Genomic DNA, 21292 nt, shown 5'->3' with positions numbered 1-21292 from the left:
CAAGGAACTGAACACCCGGGGTTGAATCGGTGCTAAGACTGAGTGGAAGTAAACTGACATGTTTATGGAAGAGCAACGGGGCCCATGAGACTGCAGTGACATGCCAGAAGGAAGGTGGTCATACTTGGCTTTCAGGCCAACTCTCGGGAAAGATTTGCTAAGCTTTCCTCCATTTCCCCGTGGCTGGAGGAAGACATCATTGTCACTTCCAAAGGCCCCTCTACCTCCAGTGTATGGTCAGAAAGTTGTAAATATAAGGCTGACCTTCTTTTCTAATGTGTATGGATGTTTTTCCTACATGTATGACGTGCTTGAGGAAACCAGAAGAAAGTATTGGCTGCCCTGGCACTTTTGTTGTGAACCACCACATGTGTGCTCACTGGAAGAGCAGCTAGAACTCTGAACTGCTGAACCATCTCTCCAGCCCTCAGAAACTGGGTTTGAGCCTGTGCAAAAGCATGAGGGGGGGGAGGGGGAGTGGGATGTGGGGAGGAGGAGGGGGAGGGGAGGGAGGGGGAGGGAGATAGGGAGGGGGAGGGAGAGAGGGAGGGAGAGGGGGAGGGGGAGGGAGAAGGGAAGGGGGAGGGAAAGAAAGGGGGGAAGGGGAGGGGGAGGGGGAGGGGGAGGGAACCACCAAGAGCAACAACACTGGTGAATACATTGCTATCTCTAACCTATTCTGCCTCATTTTTTTCTTTCTCAAAGCCTTATTACTCCTGTAGGCTGTCTTGGGTTTTAATCACTGCTCTCTGCTAGCAGGATGTCAAAACAGTGTTCTGCATGATGTTGTGTTTCCAGTTCCAGAATTCAGTGGGAGGATGAGTCGAGTGGAATGGGATGAGAGGTGACAGAACCATGTGTTGTGCCAAGCTCACACGATCTAGTGACCTTCCCAGGGTACATTCCCAACGAATGGGAACAAGAATGGCTCACCTTACTTTGCTTCTGGGATGCATTTGTGCATATGTGTGGTCACATGTCTAGCACAACATGCTTATGAAAGTCAGAGGACAATGTTGGGTGCTGATCGTTGACTTCCACCTAGTTTAGGACATGGTCTCTGTTATTCGCTCTTGCATATACCAGGCTAGCTGGCCCATGGCCTTCTGGATATCCTCCTATCTGAGTTAATCTTGCCTTAGAAGTTCTGGAGTTACAGATGTGCTGTATGAGTTCTAAGTATTCAGGAGTAAATTCTCGCACTTGCATGGCAAGCACTTTTCCCATTCTGCGATTTTCATTTCAATGACTCACACCATGTTCTTCCACATTCAGCTCCTTACACCCTGGCTCAGGAATTATGATTCCAAGGATGAAAGCAGATATAAGGGGTTAGGGCCTGCAGGGGAACTTTTACCCAGTCACTGGCATCCACAGCAAAAAAGAAGCCTCTGGGTGTGTGCATACATGTGCACACACTCTCGTGTATGAGTGCATGTGTGTTAAAGACACTAAGATTTTGATGCCATTACTTATAGCAAAAACCTAGTTTATGTCAACTCAGGGGTAGGGATAGTACTCCCTGCAGTTACCAGTAGCATCAGTCACCCAGGCGCTCCTGTATCATGGTTTCCTGGTGTTTGAAGACACACATTGGGCCAGAAGTGAGATAGATAAAAACTGCAGGCCCTGGACTCAAAAACCTAGGGTTGACTCCCATTGAATGTCAGTAAATTGAGTTCAGGTATATTATTTACACTATCTGGTCTCAGCTCCTTTGTGTTCATAGTGCTGAAGAATTCTAGCTCACAAAATTGATCAATAAGCTGTTAGTGCTATTAGCACTTTTAACACGATTAGTGCATACTGTTCTTTGGGCAAGCACTTATGTTATTAACTCTTGTAAAATCTGGAAGAATATATGCACATCTAAGGATAATGGGAAACATGCTAATCATTCACCAAGTTTTATTAACTCAGTATGGAGAGGAAGGCAGAGCCATCTCTTTCTAGCATGTTTACACACACACATTTCTCCCTAGCATTTTTTTGTCCAGCAATCCACAGACTCATTCTGTCTTGTGTTATGAGTGGTGAACCTATGAGCAATGGATCCAAAAATGGAGTATAACCACACAGATGCCTGCAGGAAAAAAAGAAAGTCATGGCTCTGAGGTCCCTGGGACCGTTATCAGATACAGAAAACACAGCTCTGACACAGAATGTGGACACTGTTCAAGAGTCGCATGATCAATAAGGAAATAAAGGTTTCACTGGAAATTTTTTTTAAAAAAAGAAGTATTTTCGGCATTTATTAAGACCTTATAGTACGCAATTATATTGTTCAGAGACTCAATGTGATGTCTCATCTTTACTAAATTATGCCTTGACATCTAACACCAGAACCCCTTTCTTAAAAAGTTTATTAGCCATGCAAAAATAACAGCAATAATTTTACTTACTTACTTACTTACTTATAGACAGGGTCTTATTATATAGTTCTGCTGGGCCTAATGCTTACTCTGTAGACCAACCTGGCCTTAGACTCAGAGAGATTTACCTGATTCTGCTTCTCAAGCACTTGAATTACAGGATTAGACCACCACTTGGCTCTTCCTTTTGAATTGCATCTTGTGTGTGTGTGTGTGTGTGTGTGTGTGTGTGTGTGTGTGTGTGTGTGTACGCATATATGCCTGTCTATGTGGGTGTATGTGGAGGCCAGAAACTAACATTAGATTGATCTATCACTCTCCGATCACTCTCCGCCTTGTTTTCTGAGACAGGATCTCCCACCGGTCCTGGAGCTTACAATTTTGGTTAGACTGGTTAACGGGGCAATGCCTCTGTTAATCTCCCTGTCTCTTCCCTCCGTGAGGATTACAGGAACTCCCTGCATGCACAGCATTTTACACGGATGCTGGGGATGCAGACTGAGGGCCTCGGGTTTGTGCAGCCATTGAGCTTACCCCCCAGCACAGCAGTTTCTTTTTTATGACTGACACAAAATAAACTGTAAATGAGTACAACTGAAATGAATTAAAGCTTCACAAGCAACTGTTAGCATAGGATGCCCCTCCTTTTAGTGGCTGTGTGGCATTTCAGTTTTGGTGAACTCTGGCCCGTTTGTCACTTGCTCTCCCACTATGCCTTTTAAGAAGGCATGTGTAACTCAGTCCTTACCGAAACTGTTGGTAGCTACTACACATTACTATTCCCATCTAGACATGGGGCTGTAGCACCATAGTACATCACGATGGGATTGTGTGGGTGAAGAAATCTGTTAGGCTCACTGGTGGCCAGGTAGCAAAAAGAAGAGCAGGTATCCGAATACTCTTCTCAAACATTCCTAGTGAACTTCCTTCCATAAAGGCCCATTTCTTAAAGGTCCCACCACTGACTAATAAGAAAGTAGGCTGGAGCCCAAGTACATGTGGGCCTTTAGAGAACATCTTAAGTCTAAACTCTAGCACTCAGTATTCCTAAAGCGATGGGAAACCAAGGTGTAAGCCAAGAAGTGATACCGTTAAATGAACTAGACCCAAGTTCCTGTAATGAGAGTCAACCTATGAACTAGGCTGCCTTCATCAGCACTCAGCCTTGGCCCCAGAACCCCACTGAAAGGCCACCAACACTCTAGGTTCCTGAGGCTGACTCCAGACCTATGTGGTCACACCGCTAGTCACTCTAGCTTTCTAGGTGATTATTATGGGTCAGACATTTTGGGAACTACTAGCTGAGAAACTCCAGGCTTTTTCTTTTAATTGATGAGTATAAAAACATTAGTTGAATGAATCTGCAAAATCCTTGTTCTTACATGTGGGTGTCAAATGTTCTCTATGGACTAGGATGTATGTGGGCATGTGTGTAAGTCAGAGGTCAGTGATAGGTGCTTTCTTGGGTCACTCTCCACGTTTTGAGACATTCTCACTGAACCTGGAACTCAACTGTTTAGTCGGGCTGTACGGTCCATGAACATCAGAGTTTTGCCTGTTCGCTTAGCCCACCTCTAGTCACTATCTAGGATTTTTTTATCCATGAACAGGGGCAATGCAGAATGTCCAACCACATGGCACCCTCACATTCCAAACATCATCCCACTTGGCCCCATCTCTTCAAGACTTCACTCACCACCACTCAATAGTGAAGCGCCGCAGCCGGCAACTAAAACCTTTGCCTTTACAAACATCAGGACATTTCAGATCCCCACTGTCTTAAGGGATCCCAAACTTACCACTGCGTCATAGTGGAATAATTTGTTTCAAAGTATACCAGCATCATAGTTTGCAGTTTAAAATATGCTCTGGAAATATTTTTAAATATTTAATATAGGGCTGCTCAGATGTCTTAGCAGGCTGAGTTTGCTGTCAGGCCTGACAAGCTTGATCCCTGGAATTCCCAAGACTGAAGCAAAGAACTGACCTCCTCACGCACACGCGCACGCACACACACACAGAGAGAGAGAGAGAGACAGAGACAGAGACAGAGAAGAACAGAGAGAGACAGAGAGAGAATATGAAGCAATGATTTTTAAAATAGAAAAATTAAGTCTTGTTCTTTTTAGGAGGTATGTTCTCACAACCTGGAAATGTATGACCGAGGGTCTTAATCTTGGTGCTTGCACATACACTGGGTTCCTCTGCAGTGAGTAATTAGCAGTACAGTAAGCTACCTTTTTATAGAGCAACACAAATGACTACAATTTCAAACACTGACACTGCAATTTACCATCAAGTCCCGACAGACACACATTTTGGTGAGGTAAGTCCTGCATTTTCATCAGTATCAAGGAAACTTGGTAATAACATAATTGGAATGACAGACACCAAGAACATGCAGTGTGAGCATCCAGCCTGTCTTTCTGTCATCTCTGTTGACCTTTTTCCATGGAAACACTACTCAGGTCTGCTTCGTTTGGAGCGGGGTTGTTCCAGCATACACAGCATGAGTGGATTGCCAGGGGCACCCAGACCACATAGGAAACTCCTCAGTGCTGGGCAGAAGGGACAGAGCTCCACCAGGCTCTCAAAAATGATTTTGAAGCCGGGCGTGGTGGCCCACGCCTTTAATCCCAGCACTCGGGAGGCAGAGGCAGGCGGATTTCTGAGTTCGAGGCCAGCCTGGTCTACAAAGTGAGTTCCAGGACAGCCAGGGCTATACAGAAAAACCCTGTCTCGAAAAACCAAAAAAAAAAAAAAAAAAAAAAAAAAAAAAGATTTTGAACTTACAGCCCACAGGAGAAGACTCATCTCTGGGAGTTAGTTATTAAGGTCCCCTTTCCCCCAACTCTTGCTGACAGTGAAATGGCACTGGCCTGCCAGACAACTGCATGACTCACATCTACAGCAAGCCACTTCACCGAAACTCTGCTTGCACTGGGTGTGCCACGCCCAGCTTTGCCACAGGGAACTGAGTCTAGAAGGTTGGTTATTTTCTGGCTACTTCACTCTGAAAACAGGATGTCTGAGATGTGTTATAAGTATCTGAAGGCATGTGTTTTTCATTCCACCCCCCCCCCCCCTTGGAGGATTCTTTGAAGCCAGTTGAGTTTCCTGAGGACTGCATTCTGGGTATCAGGCAGCAAAAGATAGCAGATCCTTTAGAGAAGCCCTAGGACACTGTCTGCTTAGATGTTCCAGAACAGACAGAAGGCCTATGCTCTAAAGATCAGTGTGTGAGCTGAGAGGAATGTAGCCAGATAGCCCACCATAGCTCAGTGGACACACGGTATGACCTAACAGGCCGTGTGATATGAACACCCAGTCCAAACACTCCATCACTACTCCCATCTACTTCATCTTAATCCATACTACGTCAAAAAGGAGACACATACACAAAGTCTGCTTTAGCCTGAAATAATTCTGTTGATATTGGAATTGCTTTCAGTGGGACATTTGCTTTAAACCACAAGATATCTCCATCTCAAGTACAAAAATCCCTTTTCCCCCACCCACCCACCCCAGCCAAACAAACAAGGAAACAAACAAAACCCCAAACCCACAACTCAGTTTCAAATAAGTTTGGAAGAAATGAGACTGTAAATATTTACACAAGGGGCAAGAAGTAAATCACAAAACTATTTACAAAAATACACAAGCTTATATGCATTAACAATTTACACCAATTCACAAAAATATTAAAACATAAAAAACACTCTATAAATTAAAGAACTCAAAGGTATGATCTAAGACTTCCTAGGATGCGTCTCTCATGCAGGGCATGGTTGAAAATCAGGTTTCGCTATCTCAGAATCTAAACTGTAAAAACAATCATTTTTTTTAAAATCTCTGAACATTAACAGTACTAATCAGATAAGGAAAAGACCCTCTGTGCACACCAACATTATCTTGCATACATTAAAATACTTCATTCTTGACATTTCCGTAACACACAGTACTGACGATCACATGCCTCTAACCATTTGGAAGTAACTTTCTGACATACTTCAGCTTTCTTTATGACTTTCTTGCACTCTCTGCTCAGGTGACACTTTGCCATCACACTGCATGGGTAACCAATAGGGCTGGAACAGAGAAACAGACTTTACAGGATCCTTCTCTGAATTCACTGCTGCTTCCAAACTGACAACCGGCTCTCCTGTCTCTGCTCACCTTCCACGTCCCTCCTCTGCACAGAATTAGTCTTGGGATTTTTTTTTTTTTTTAAAACCTGATCCTACATTTTAAAAACTGTTTTACCATTGTAAGAAATGTGCAGGCCCTGCCCTTGGGACTGTCTCAGGGACTTCTCCAAACAGCATTTAAAATACATAAATGTATGTTTTAAAAGAAACTGAACTCAGTAAGAAATAAGGCTCAGATTAGATTTATTAGTAATAGTAAGAACATGATGGATGCCCCTGGAGCTTCTAGCTGAGCTCCTAGACTGCTATCTAGGAACATCTACTTCAATCTAACCAAACCGTGGAATTTCGCCCAAAAGCTAAAATCTGGAGACATGGCTGAAAAAGTTCTAGTGGGGTGAGATTATGTTTAATGTGTAAGGCAGTTCCACTTCCATGACCATAACGCTCCATGCCAACACTTGAAAATAACATTCAGTTCCTGTGTTTGTGAGGTCACACACGAGGCGGACGACACTGAGGTAACCTGGCTCACAGTGATTTGCCATCCGATTTCTGCCCCCACAGAATTAGAGAAACATGTGGGCAAAGCTGTTCAATAGCTGAATCCAAAGTTAAGGCTGGTGCTACATACAGTAAATCACTTTAGACTTTATCTAAAGTTTGTTTTCATAATTATACCAATAATCTGAATTATGATTCTATCTTTAAAATATTTTTTCTGACATTTCGGAACCCAAAGGATGTTATTAATAAAGAAGTTGTTCTAAGGAATCAACCTTAGTATTTATAAAAGAGACTTTAGTTTCAGGAGCAAACACTACGTGTGACAAACTAATCCACAAATATCAAAATTGGCCTGGACCTTGTAGCACTTCTCTTCAGGCAAGGCCTGACGTTACGGAAGCGACTTGTTTCACTAACTGTGGCACTGGCCTCTATCCCTCCATCTGTGCTGCTAAGGATAGTGTTCAGGGCTGGTGTGGTCTTCAAGAGGCCAATGAGTTGCCTCCTTGACAAAAAAAGATGACTAAGGCTACAAAAAATAAAAAAAGGTGTCTGCCAACACATCTACACATCTGTATGCCAGGTGGAGGCACCCATCAGGGTTCTGGACACTCTGATAGTCAGGTCTGCACTTTTAATGCAGATGCCCAAGTTCTCACAGACCTTTGCATGTATTGGTGCTTCCAGATATCTGCTTTGGACTTCATTGTAACTCTCTGGTCAATCTGGGAAATAAAGAAAACCTTGTAGACTATCTCCAAATATGAACGTGTTCTTAAAACTTTAATTCTAAATATATAGCCTTAAAACGTAACTCTATGATTTAATTACAAAGACTGCCATAAACCTAATCTTTCACAAATTCACAGCAGTCACAGCAGCAGGACGTTAGCCTCTTGAAAGATTTCTTCCTTTGCTCTAAATAAAAGATAATCTAATCCTAAAAAGCCAGAGCAGCAACCATCCAGTAAATGGAATGCAATCTCCTGTGTCTCCTACAGAGTACTTAAAAGATACAAATGTACAAAACTCAAGTATCATCATGATTTATGGAATGAAATGCCAATCTAACTCGATCTAAACACAGGACTGCCTTACCAGTCTCCACTGTCTAGGGTGAGATGGGCCAAGAAAACCAGAGGGAAGCTGGGCCAGAGAGGTGCCACATCCCAAACCCAATACGGAATGCAACTTCCAAAACAAAGTCCTGGGTATTCACATGTTTAACATGTCTAGAGAGTTAGAAAGAACCATTCTGAAATGCTGGTGTCGGTGACAAATGCAGCAAGCCTGTGACCACACAATGAGGGGAGCCAAATCACGTGACTCCCAGAATGCCAGTGGATGAGACGGACTGTGTACTGAGGAACAACGAACAATGTACAGTTGCCTAACAGACAACTTCTAGGGATCTTACAAATTCCCAGGGGATCTGTACTCTAGGTCAGAAACATAATAGTGTGTACATTTCTATCCCTAAGAAAATTGATTTCTGCAGCTAGACCATGATGGTCCTCTCTTAAGGAGAACACTGTGGATGACTGTTTACTGGCACTAAAGTGTGCTGATCTTGTTGTGGGCCACGCAGGCTGGTAGCACTACTGATGCTCTATGTTAGCAGAGTTCACTGACAATACATATGAACTTCATCTTTCAAAGAAAGCTCCTTAGGAGCTCCCACCCTGTAAAGAGAACAATTATTGACAGTGCGGAATATGGCTCACATTGGACCTGCTACTTAGAGTGATGTGGCACTAAATATGCTGAAAATCCTAATTCCTTTACCTTTTAATCCACTAGCTGTCTAAGTGACGTAGCTCAAGGATCAGGGAGTTTTTCTCCTCTCTAATTTAGAATACTAGGCTCCTTTGTGGACAGGGATAATGAAAGCAGAAAAGAGTGGAGAGTCCACCTGGGCAGGGTAGATGGCCCTGGACAGGGGAGTGGGAACACAACAAGAAATGCGGAAGCCCACCAGGAAATAGAGGCAAACTGCTCTGAGCTAGGTTGCAAGTGCTAAGAAGGAAGGGCAGAGTTAAATTCAGTGGGTTAACGGCAGTCCTTGGGGTCCTAGAGATCAGCCCTATAGAGCAAGTAGGGTCTGCGGCCGGCTGGCGAGAACGTCTTTACTAGGCTTTCAGCACAGCACTTTACAACCATCCGGATCTCTGTAAGGACAAACAGCACAGCCTGTGATGGATGAGGCGGTAATGAGTGGGAGGGAAGGTGGTGATTTACTTTTATTATATTTCTTTCATGTGGCCAAGGGGTTTGTAGCTTTTTTTTTTCTTAAATCTTTTTGGTTATTGGAAAAAAAATAGAACAGTCCACTGTCCAGCAGAGGCTGCTTCAACTCTATTGCTCCCGGGGCTCATTCTGCATGGATCTGTGTGTCAGGATGTGGCAAGGACAACTCTGTGGGCAGGAAGGCCCCCTGACCCAATGCTGTGGCGTATGTCCTGCTCTGTGGATGGACAAAGCCAGAGGGCACGTAGGCCCCCATGCCCGCCCCTCCAAAGCCTCCTCGCTGGTGCTGGGGCAGGGAGTGGTAATCCTCCAGGTTATCATACTGGGACACGACAGTCATGCTGCTCTGGCGCTTGCTGTGTGTCTGATACTGGTATAGCACGCTGGGGTCCCTCTCCAGGTTCTGGGTATGATGGAGTTTTAGGCTGTGACTCCTCTCTGGTTTGGGAGGTGGGACCATAGACTGAGAGAAGTGTTCCTCCTCCTTGTAGCAGTCTCTGGAGTGTTTCTCAGGGGCAGGTGGCTGCCTGGCTCGAGGTCTGTCCAGATCTTTGGGAAGCCTCACTTCCTTGTGGTTCAGTCTTAGAGACTCCTGCCCTGATGTCATGTATTTCCCAGAGTTATGGTAGTTGCTTGGCTCAGAAGTGTCTGGCATCCCTTTGGACCCATAGTCTAACTGGCCAGCTCCCTGGGGATAAGGTGGTCCATTTTTTGATTCACATAATTGCCTATGGCTTGCTTCCTGATGCGCCCTGTGCTCTGGGAGGCTACAACCCATATCGTGAAGCTTTCTGTTCCTAAGGCTGCTTTGCTTCTGCGGGAGGGATGGCTTTTCTGCCTGTGTGCTGCCGTACCCTCCGTGATGGTGGGCTCTGTCAAATTCGGACTCTGGGTGCTTCCTGTAGAAACGCTCGTCCCCCTCAGGACTGACAGCCTTGGCTGGGTGCCGTCCCTCTTTCCCCTCTGCCACAGAGAGAAGTCCAGTTTTCCCAGGATCTGATTTGCTGCGCAGATGGATGACATAGATCCCTCCCAAGTCGTCTTGCACAGCTGGCGTCATGTTGTCATACTGCGACATGATAGGCCCTTTTACCTTCTGCCGTGCTCGGCTCTCTCGGCGGATGGACTGCATGCGGTATTTTTCCATGTCCTCAAGGTCCCATGAGGTGTAGGTGTGCTTTCCGTCAGCAGTGGGGGGCATAGTGACTACATTGTGGTCATTACCAGAGAAATAGCCAGTTGCATTGGCCCGTGGGCGTGGAGGCAAACCAGCATAGTTGTACATGTTCTTTCCTTGTAGCCTTGGATTGTAGAAAGCAAAGTCCCGATTGGACAGGCGGTGGAGGGGCCGCAGCTGGACTGTGCCATAGGCATCGACATCACACAAGGCCCCCTCAGGACTGTAATAGGAGCTGGAGGAGCTGGAGTATGGACTATAGCGGTAATGGACCCGTCCATTCTCAAAGTAAGGCTGAAGCTGAGTCACGTGATAGTCTGAGCGGGCCTGGGAGGACTGGTATGGCTTATACTGGTAGACTGGTCTTGGGCAGTAGGCTGGTTCATCATCTGGGGGAACTTCTGTCCGTGAAATGGGAACAGAGCGGATCATGGAAGGTGGGGGTGCATGGAGGGACTGTACCCTCCGGATGGTAGGGTAAGGTAGAATGTCTTCAGGGCAACAAGGATTCCTAACCGAGGAGCCCAGAGAAGAGACATACTCAACCCGGCTACAGGGCTTGGAGTGGTGTCCAGACAGGTTTCTTCCCGGCGCCACATAGGTGTTATAACGAGGACCCATGGAGGCTGGTGGCTCTGACCGGGCACCATATACCTGATGTGGCTCCAACTTATTGTGGTGTGGAGGAACACTCTGGGGGCGAAACTGGCAGTTTGGAGTCATATTGAAATGCAAACAGTTTTCTGGACCAAAGGACTCTGTGGTGACATCAGGCCTAGCAAAGGAGGAATAGGCTATCTTCTGAGAAGCATGCTTAGGCTGTGAGACGGGGAGTGGCATGGGCATCACATCATCTACTGAGGCTGACGAAGGGACAAAGGAGTGGTAATTTGAACTGCTGGTGGCGTCTGCAGCGCTGGAGTGCAAGGCAGCAGCCATCTTGCTCTCCATTGTCCGTGTTGGGGGAACTGGGGCAGCAAAGCCACAGGAATGGCCAGGAAAAGACTCAGCACGCAGGTGGAGTGGTGGAGCCCTGCTGCTTTCCCGAACCTTCTCAGGCAGTCCCGGTTGAGGAGCAGAGGCAGCCATGGGACACTGGGCAGCAGCACTGCCATCACTGACGAAGATGGGTACGGGATCACCCATGGCTCGAGACTCAGGTGGCCTCTCTGGAGCTGGAGCCGCTCCCTGGACCTGTGGGAAGACAGCGATGTTAAGAGTCTGATGTTTAACACCCACCCCTCAAAGCTAAATGCTAATACATTTATAAGGGGCAAACCCAGGCTATTTGGGTGACAGCTCGAACTTTGCCCAAGCTCTTCAGTTACACTGAACCTGACCCATAGCCCCCCCCCCCCCCCCAAAAGAGTATGTGTGTGTCTACACAGTATGCTATTACCTATGGAGACATGTGTAGTGTTTGCTAACTCCTGCTAGGGTTGAAATGTGAGGAGAGACTGCCTACAATGGTATCTTAATGTGCAGAATCAATGACAGGATTAGGCAAAAAACAGTGCTGGGCCTAAAAAATAAACATCCTACCTATTGGTCTCAGCACCAAGAAGATTTTATTTAATGAAAGCAGCTGATTTTATCAGCTGGCAGGAGTTTCAGAGTGACTCAGTTCCATGTAGCAAGCAGTTTTAAACTTCCAGATACAGGGAAGAGTTTCAAAGTGACTTGTCTGCAGTGGCAGCATGTGAGGGCTTACTGCCTCTGCGTTTTGTCCATCCTGTCGGTGGGCCCACAGGTAAAATATGTTGTCCCTGAGAGGTAAGTTCTACAGATAGTACCCTCCAGGAAGGACCAGAATTTTAACTCCTTTTGGTTAAGGTTACCACAAAACCTGTAGGAATTAGGAAAACCTTCTGGCACTCTGTATCTAGCACTTCCCCTCACAACAGGGAAATAACAAGAACTCCAGATATCATCACTCCTTATACCTCTGAAAGCCCTGGAGATGAAGTACTTTCTATACAGACATCAAAGGTCGGGTAGTCCCAGGGTGGTCACATGACTCACTCTCAGTCACCTCAACAGTGAGGTAGCTGGAAAAGACAGTAACTTCTGCAGCCCTGGGCTCCCTCTGCCTCATGCTGTCAGTGTCTCCCCGTGAAAGAGCTCCGTGCTTCAGGAAGGAGGAGAAGCAGCAAGGATAGTTAAGTTGCAGTCACCAGGGGCTGCGCTGTTTTTACACAGAGCCAATAGCCAGGCACAGGCAGAGATCGCCTGCTTCAAATGGCAGATTCCATGGAAACCTGCCACCTGACTGAAACGCATCTGACTAAAAGATAATACATCCTACCAAATGACATACCTTTGGGAAAAGTATACTACTTCACCGATTCCTCTCTAGCTTACCTTATGGGAATTATTTAATCCTATACTTGGTGCTTCTTGTACCTGCCCCACAACTGGTGGCTGCTCTGCAGGCCTCTGGGAAGGAGGTGGAGGGAGGGGCCGATTAGTTCTGTGCGTGCGCTGAAGGGTGGCAGCCACAAAATCAGCAGCTGGGGGCTGCTCAGCCAGGACCCTGCTGGCCTCACTGTTGCTCGGTTCCGCTCTTGCTGGAGTTGCCATCATGTAAGCCATGGTGGCTGGGCTGGAATTCTCTTCAGGGGACCCAGAGAGAGGGTGGTGGGCTTTGTCCCTAGGCAAAGTAGAAGGCATGGGAGATTTGTCTGTAAGCTCTGAGGAATGATGGGGTTTATCCATACTGGTACCAAGATAAGAGAGGGGCTGATCTCCACATGAGAAATGGAGTGGAGACTGGTCCTGCTCCAAAAAGGAGACAGTGGACACGCTGCTCTTCCCAGCGTGGTCTTCAGGGAAACTTCCATGACCATCAGACTTCTCTGAGTCTGTTAAGGGAGCTGAAGTGCTTCTAGCCTTTTCTGGATCCCCACATAAATGGTTTCGATGTAGCGAATTCCCTATTAAGTCTACTTGCTGGAGTTGCTCCCCAGAGTCAGTTGTGTTGGACTGGCTGGGACCTCCCATAGCTGCTGTCTCAGGGAGGGGCTGGTTACAGTTTCCGAGTCCATTGATCTGCGGGTGGCACTGCTCTGCTGGCCGGTCGGTTTGGAAACAGGTTTTATCTAGAGTAAGGCTAGAGTAGGAACTAGGCAGCTTCTCTTCAGATGGAACGACTGCCGTGTCTCCATAACTAGTGCACCCAGCCTGGGAAGCCCCTGGTCTCTTCAGTGTCTGACTTGAGGCTTGCTGTGCAGACTCAGCTAACGCTAGTGCCAACATTCGGGCGACATTTTTCGGAGGCGGTGGTGGTGGGATAAGAGAGACTGAACTGACAGGAACGGGATCCTGAGGGGGGTCATGGGTAACTGCTCCTAGTGGGAAATTGGGAAAAAAAATTAGAATGAAAAGGTAGCTTATGTTACCCTACACGGAAAGCCAAACACTCCCCGTGTGATCACTAAAAACATAAAAATATGCCTTCCATATTTCAAAATGGCAATCCATGATCTTCTATCCCACATGCAAATGCTGCTGAAACCACATCTGGTTGAAAAGGGAAACTACCACAGTGTTAAAGGCTGCCAGTCCTCTTGAACTGCTACAAAGGGTGGAGGGAAGCAGGCCTCCACTGACTTAGAAAAGGTCACTTAGAGCACAAGCTTCCAGTGCTTAGGCTGTGATGATACTGCTACACTGGCTTGTCAACTTGTAAGGCTAGAATAGAATATGCATTAGAAGAGAAAACAGAATCAAGAGCTACACAGTTGTGCAAAAATTATCCATGAATCCTGCCTGTCCAGAGAGTTAAGGGGTCCTTTGTGAAGGTTCGCAGCAGGACCATGGGCCCTTTGGGGAGTTTTGTTTGCTTCATTTTAGTTTAGGGCTTTGAGCCCTCAGCACCATTCAGAAAAACATTCTTTGATTCTAGCCTAGCTGTGGAGAAGGCTCTCTTAAAAGGCACAGATGGCACACAGGATGGAAGACCCCTTTTAACTTAGAGAAGGAACGGAGGAGAACAAACAGTACCTGTCTGACTCTGTCCAGAAGGTACAGCCTTGCTCTGACTGCTCAGGACAGGCCGCTCCTCTGTCCCTGGCAACTCTACTTCTTCAGCTGCCCCCTGTTCCAGGGGCTGTGCTTCTGGTTCACAGGTCTCCTGTGCCTCTCTCTCACCTGCTTTCATCTTTCCTAGCTGTAGCTGGGTGGGGGATCTATTTATGACATCTCTTTCTTCCACACTTTTGTCCCAAGATGTAGGTGATGCATTCTGAGCTACAGTATTGGAGACAGTACCGATGACTTCTGATACCCGAGGTGGGAGAGTCACTGAAATAGGCTCAGATATGTTCATGGAAGGAGATTTGCTTAGCTTCCGCCCAATCTTCGGAGAGAAAGCATAAACAACCTTTTCTGTAAATGAAGATGGCTTAGAAGACTTGTCATCAGTGGGGCTCAAGTCCAGGGTGAAAAACGGACTCAGTTTCTCCTGGACTGGAGATACAGGTTCGGAACTTGCGGTGCTTCCTGGAGTCTGTGACTGGCTACCACCTGCTTCTGCATCCTTCTTACTGGGACTCAGTTTATCCCTGGTATACCCTAATGAATCCAGAAAGGAAGCACCACTCTCCAGACACTCTGACTCAGCTTTCGGAGGACTACATTGAAATGACATGGGATCGAAGTCCAGACTGGCCACTCCGATGTCTGGTGGACTCAAGTCAACATCCTCAGCCGAATGAGGAGACACAAGAGCTGGAATGTGGAGCAGCCCCACTTCTTCTTCACTCTCGTTGTCGTGGGGCAGATTGTCATAGGAGTTGCACCGGTTCCCCAGCACGTCGCCATTGAAAGAGGCAGAGAGCGCATCGCTGCTGGATCTGGGTCTTCTAGGTCGGAACAACTTGGAATCACCTGGTAAAAATGGACAGCAATGTCAGAGCATGGCTGTCACAGGACGCAGCACCACCGCCAGCCACCTATCTAGTACAGCAGGAATCATGCAACTCCAATCTCTCGTCCCATGAACTGTCTCTGGGTGTACAAACATCAGTTACACTTGTGTCAAGAGAACTTCTAAATAAAACACTAATTAAAAAGCACATGCACTACAGCTGATCCACAGCCTGAGTAAGAAAATGGCAAGAGACTCTTGGATTGTATGCCAAACTCAACAATGACAACTGCTATGATTTTGGGCAAATGTTCCTACTTCCTTTGTGTCTTATTTTATCACTGGTCTCATATTTGACTTGCAAGGTAGAAGTCATCACTGAAAATAGCACCTTGGGTATCAAGTAGTAACAAAAGGTTGTTTATTATGGGGAAATATCCTTGTGGTACCCAGACAAGAAGAAATGATACTTCTTCCTAATTAAAAAGTATTTACACACATTTAATAAAGCACTCCATTCACACACTTAAAATCCTTCCATTTTTTTCCAATGAAAACAGGCTTTTCACTTTCCAAGCAAATCCAAGTGGCACAGCTTAGCACAACACTTGCTTTCATAAAGTCTGATTCTGAATTTTAACTTATGCTGTAACCACACCTCCCTCCAGTATCTGCCAGGTGATGTTGGTCCTTTGGAGGCAGACTCACTTTAAGGTGCCAGGTCCAACTACTAATGACCCTTGAAGACCACCCATCATTAACAAATGAGTCTCAAAGCTGCTCCAGTTACCAAATCTAAAGGAAACAGTGACACTCACTTTTAAGCACTGACAAATATAAATGTTTGCTTTGAAACATTTCAGCCATTTTACATAAACAGCATTTGTTGCCAAAATACCACACCATATTAAAATATCCATGAGTTTTAACTGAACCATACTTAATGCCAATAGTACTGGAAGTGATATTTCCCAGCCTTCTTGCTAAAGTATATATTCATAACATTGCTGCATATGTGTGTTTTTATGTAATCCATCTGAGGACACTTTAGTCTTACCATCAACTGCATGGAGAGAAGTAAGGGACTCTTCACTTTTAGCTGAGCGGAGGGTTCCTTCTGCCCTGCCACCTAAATAATAAAAAACCAAGTAGTGTAAAACCTGTGATTGTTAAGGACTATACAGTTAAAGGGTCTGGGCTTTCCCTAGCAATACTTGAATCTCCAAGTGTGATGAGCTGTGCATTTTGCAGTCATATTCAGCTTACCACCCCAGTATGGAATATGCTGCATCATTCTGTTTCCAGTGTGGGGAAAAAAATAAAACAACTTTCCAAAGCCTACAAACTTGAGCCCAAAGGTGAACTAAAAGATTCTCTTTTGTATGTTTCCAAAAGACCAACTTGGTAACCTTGGGTGATGTCTTTACAAATCCTATTTTTACTCATATGCACATGTTCCTGTGAGTGTGCTCCACGTGTATGCCAGTGACCTAGGAGGCCAGAGAGGTAAAGGATCCCTCGGAGCTCAAGTCTCTGGTGCTAAGAAGCAAACTCAGTCCTTTAGAAGAGCTTCCAGCCGGGCGTGGTGGTGCACGCCTTTAATCCCAGCACTCGGGAGGCAGAGTCAGGCGGATTTCTGAGTTCGAGGCCAGCGTGGTCTACAAAGTGAGTTCCAGGACAGCCAGGGCTACACAGAGAAACCCTGTCTCAAAATAAACAAACAAACAAACAAAAAAAAAACACAAAAAAAAAAGAAAAGGAAAGGAAAGGAAAGGAAAGGAAAGGAAAGGAAAGGAAAGGAAAGGAAAGGAAAGGAAAGGAAAGGAAAGGAAAGGAAAGGAAAGCGAAGGAAAGGAAAGGGAAGGAAAGGAAAGGAAAGGAAAGGAAAGGAAAGGAAAGGAAAGGAAAGGAAAGGAAAGGAAAGGAAAGGAAAGGAAAGGAAAGGAAAGGAAAGGAAAGGAAAGGAAAGGAAAGGAAAGGAAAGGGAAAAAAAGGAAAGGAAAGGAAAGGAAAGGAAAGGAAAGGAAAGGAAAGGAAAGGAAAGGAAAGGAAAGGAAAGGAAAGGAAAGGAAAGGAAAGGAAAGGAAAGGAAAGGAAAGGAAAGGAAAGGAAAGGAAAGGAAAGAAGAGCTTTCAGCCGCTGAGCCACTCCTCCAGCCCCTCTGATGACATCTTACAGTGGCTCCTTTCTTCAAGGATGCTGAAAATAAAAGACAAAGAGACACAAAGAAGAAGGCCCCATGAAGACATGGAGTTGTGCTACTTAAATGCAAGAGATGCTGGGAGCCGTAAGAGGATAGATGAGACAGGAGGGTGTCTTCCCTAAGAACTTCAAGTGACCACAGGCGAGGTGACATCGGTCAGACTACTTCCATACACATTTGTGCTTCCAGTTTCAAGTTGTAGTAATTAGTAACAGCAGCCCCAGGAATACTGGTTATTTTTATTGTTTACATTAATCTTACCTGCTAAAGTTCCATGTCTTTCTGACCTGTTGATAGCAAGCACAACAAACTGCAGACACTCTGAGCTCTGTTTCTTATGCTTTCTATGACCTTCCTAACCGTACCTTCCTGCTCTCCTCTCTTGACAACAATTTCTCTGAGTTCTTTACAAATCTCTTCTCCAAGTTGCTCCTCTTCCCAGCCTGCTCTCATCTCCTGAGAAAGGACTCTCAGTCGCCTTAAAGATCAGGTGAACTGCACCTTCTTCAACTCCCAAGTTGAAAGTTCTCTTTCCTGGGGCTGGAGAGCTTGCTTAGTGGTTAAGAGCACTGATGCTCTTCAGAGGACCTGGGTTTGATTCCCAGCCCCCACATGGCAGGCAGCTCACAGCCACTGTAACTTCAGTTCCAGGGAATCCACAGCTCTCCTCTGACCTCCATGAGCACCAGGCACATGGAGTGTACACACACAAATACAAGCAAGGCATCCATACACATAAAATATTATTTTTTTGTTGTTGTGGTTGTTTTGAGACAGGGTTTCTCTGTGTAGCCCTGGCTGTCCTAGAACTCACTTTGTAGACCAGGCTGGCCTACTCAGAAATCCACTTGCTTCTGCCTCCCAAGTGCTGGGATGAAAGGCATGTGCCACCATTGCCCATCAAAATATTAATTTTCTAAAATACAGTTAGCATTCCTGACCATCATCCTACCACCATAAGAGCTGACAATGCCAGCCAAAGATGCTAGGCATAAAATTCTCCCTCAGCTGTAACTGCATACTGGGAGTCGTTTTCTCATATAGAAGGCTCTCTAGTTAGACTCTGAAGGCACTATCTTAATTTTCTTTCTGCAGAGCCAACATATCTAACATGTGGGTAATAAATTGGTTGTAAACGGTATGATGTAAACGAACTGAGCATTACTTCTAATGGTCCCTAAGAGAAAAATGCTACTAGGTTTTCTAGTTTAAGAACATGTTCGTATCAGAGCACGAGTTTTAAAATCAATTTTAAAGAGTAATTTGCTTAACAGTCATAGATCTGTCTGATGGAACACAGTACTGCATAGGCTAGTCACGTAGGAGAATGACATTGGTGAAACTAGTTATAAACTTGAAAAGTATGCTCAAACACAGACTTGTCAATTTTAAATATGTGAAACTAAAGATCAAAACAAGTACATAACACAGAATTATTACCAGCACTATACAAGCTATGTTACCCTAGAGAAGCAATGACACAAATGCACTGCTGGGGTGTGTGTGTGTGTGTGTGTGTGTGTGTGTGTGTAACATCTACACAGTTTTCTTAAGAAACTGAGTTCTTCTCTATGTAACTGATACTATCTTACGAGCTGCAATCACACATGCAGACAACCAAGCTGGGCCACACAACTATGCACGTTTTACAGTGAGGTGTGTCATGATGGCATGGGGAAGGTACACCCAGAGAAGTTGGCCATGAGCACAGTGGTAGGTGCTAGAAGCCACCAGGCAGTCTGCTACCCAGAACAGGGCAGCTCAGTGCTTACCTTTCAAAGCCATGGCTTTCATTTCTGAGGGCTCACTCTCATTACGCTGCAACTTGCGTTTGGAGACAGAAGAGGACTTCCCCAAATTGAAAAAGGAACGCCAGCTGCCAACAGGAGATTTTTTCATCTTATTTTGAGGCCTCTTTCTATGAAACAAAAAGCAGTTTATCAGTACTAATATAACCAAGGCTCTATCCATTCCTACAGAACAAGAAATGAACAAACGGTAGAAAGAATTAACAGCCTGGAGAGGCACAATGGGAGCCGCAGAGGAGCCTTCCATGCGGTCCACGGTACAGTGCAGCTCTGCAAGGCATGGGAGCTAATGTGGGGAGCAACATGAACTACAGCTTCAAAGACCACGTGTACCTCAGGATGAAAAAAAGTGCAAAGAAGACATTGATAATAAGCCTCCACAAAGAAGACAGTATAGGACAGTGAGGCGAGGAGAGAGTGGGGACAGAAGGGATGGCAGGAATCCAGCCTAAGAGCCAGCTACCTGTGTATACTTAGATGTCCTTTAAACCCAGATAACCACACAAGAAGCTGATGAAATGAAGACCCAAGAAGTTCAACGACTTTCCTAATCCTGTGAAAGTGTATGAGGGCATCAGGATTTCATGAGACCCAAGCCCGTCTACATCCTAATGTCTACTTTTTGAATCTCTACTTAAAGACATTTGTTCTTTGTAAAACAGGGGCTAAAATATGAAAGCAAGGTACTGAGGACCAACTCAGAAATGATAAAGACATGTGCCAACTTCTGGTTCTTTAGTCACAGAAAGAAAATGAAGGTAAAGGATACCCAAAAATGAAAAAAGGGAAATTCTGAGGTTTGTTAGTGTCACATTATCTAAGGAAACAAGAGCCTTATGTTCATGGGCACAGCCAGAAGAGCAGCAGGAACATCCAAACTAACGTGCACATATATTCGTCTTCCTACAGCCCTTGTAAGGGAGTCACACCCTGCTACTAGCATTTCCTTAGAGAAGCGGTGAGGGTAAGACCTCAGAGGGACACCGGCAGGACACACTGCAGTGCGTTTCATAGTGCTCAAGTCCCTGAAACCAAGTGACAACCAAAAACTGTACAGTGAAACAAAAGCCTCATGCAAGTTTGTGTGGGTCCTGTTCCCGGCTTCTCTGGGATCATGACAACTTTTCACTTATCAGGATGCACTGGTGGGGACTGGGCTGGGGCAGGAGGGTTTGCCTGTCTCAGTTACCAGTGATTCTCTTGCTAGTCAAGAACCAGTGTCAGAGAAGTCATTAAGCATTCATTACTTTCTTTTTCTTTCTTTCTTTCTTTTTTTTTTTTTTTTTTGGTTCTTGCCTGTTGCCATTTCTTTCTTAAAAAGTTATTTATTCACTTTACAACCCAACATCAGCCCTTTCCTCCTCCCAGTACTCCCTCATGAAAGTCTTCCCTCCATTCCAAGGGGAAGCCTCCTGCTGGGTGTCACCTCCATTTCCCCAGTTCCTCCTTAAATCAAGTTCCTGTGGTCTAGGTGCATCCTCTCCCACTGAGGCCAAACAAGGAAGTCCATTTAGGGGAGGAGGATCCACAAGCAGGCAGGCAACAGGCTCAGGGACAACCGCTACTGAAGTTGTTGGGGACCCCACATGAAGACCAAGCTGCTCCTCTGCTACGTATGTGCAGGGGGCCTAGACCCAATCCAGGCTCTCTCTTTGGTTGGTGATTCAGGCACCTTAAAGATCCAGATTAATTGACTCTGTTTGTCTTCCTGTGGAGTCCCTGTCCTCTTCAGGTCCCTCGATTCTTCCAACTCTTCTATAAGACACCCTGAGCTCCATCGAATGTTTGGGTGTGAGTCTCTGCATCTCTTTCCATTGGCTGCTGGCTGGAGACTCTCAGAGGACATTACTTTCTAAATAGGCTATTTCAGCATAACTTATGTCTACATTTCTCAAAGAGAAAAGCCAACCTCATACAATTAATATGTATCATTTATACTAGCAAGTTTTCTTGTACAACTAAC

The 21292-nt window shown here is 45.6% G+C and overlaps 1 protein-coding gene across 4 annotated transcripts in view; it reads right to left on the bottom strand.

Annotated features, from left to right (window-relative positions):
- Positions 1-9238: 9238 nt before the first annotated feature.
- The window catches only part of Arhgap32 (Rho GTPase activating protein 32), a 221555-nt gene continuing 209501 nt past the window's right edge, over positions 9239-21292 (bottom strand). For all 4 annotated transcript variants that reach the window (XM_029481740.2, XM_085844506.1, XM_029481741.2 and 1 more), the window contains 5 exons: positions 19294-19439; positions 16376-16447; positions 14454-15338; positions 12813-13798; positions 9239-11645 (listed from right to left, as the gene is read on the bottom strand). In XM_029481740.2, the coding sequence (XP_029337600.1) occupies positions 9399-11645; positions 12813-13798; positions 14454-15338; positions 16376-16447; positions 19294-19439 (4336 nt within the window). In that variant the 3' untranslated portion in view covers positions 9239-9398. The remainder of the gene's footprint in view (positions 11646-12812; positions 13799-14453; positions 15339-16375; positions 16448-19293; positions 19440-21292) is intronic.

The sequence above is a fragment of the Mus caroli genome, unplaced genomic scaffold (assembly GCF_978045245.1).
Source record: "Mus caroli unplaced genomic scaffold, Mus_caroli_1 scaffold_11, whole genome shotgun sequence".
Classification (NCBI taxonomy): Eukaryota; Metazoa; Chordata; class Mammalia; order Rodentia; family Muridae; genus Mus; species Mus caroli.
The sequence above is the reverse complement of the archived record's forward strand: the minus strand, read 5'-3'. Positions and strand labels throughout refer to the sequence as shown.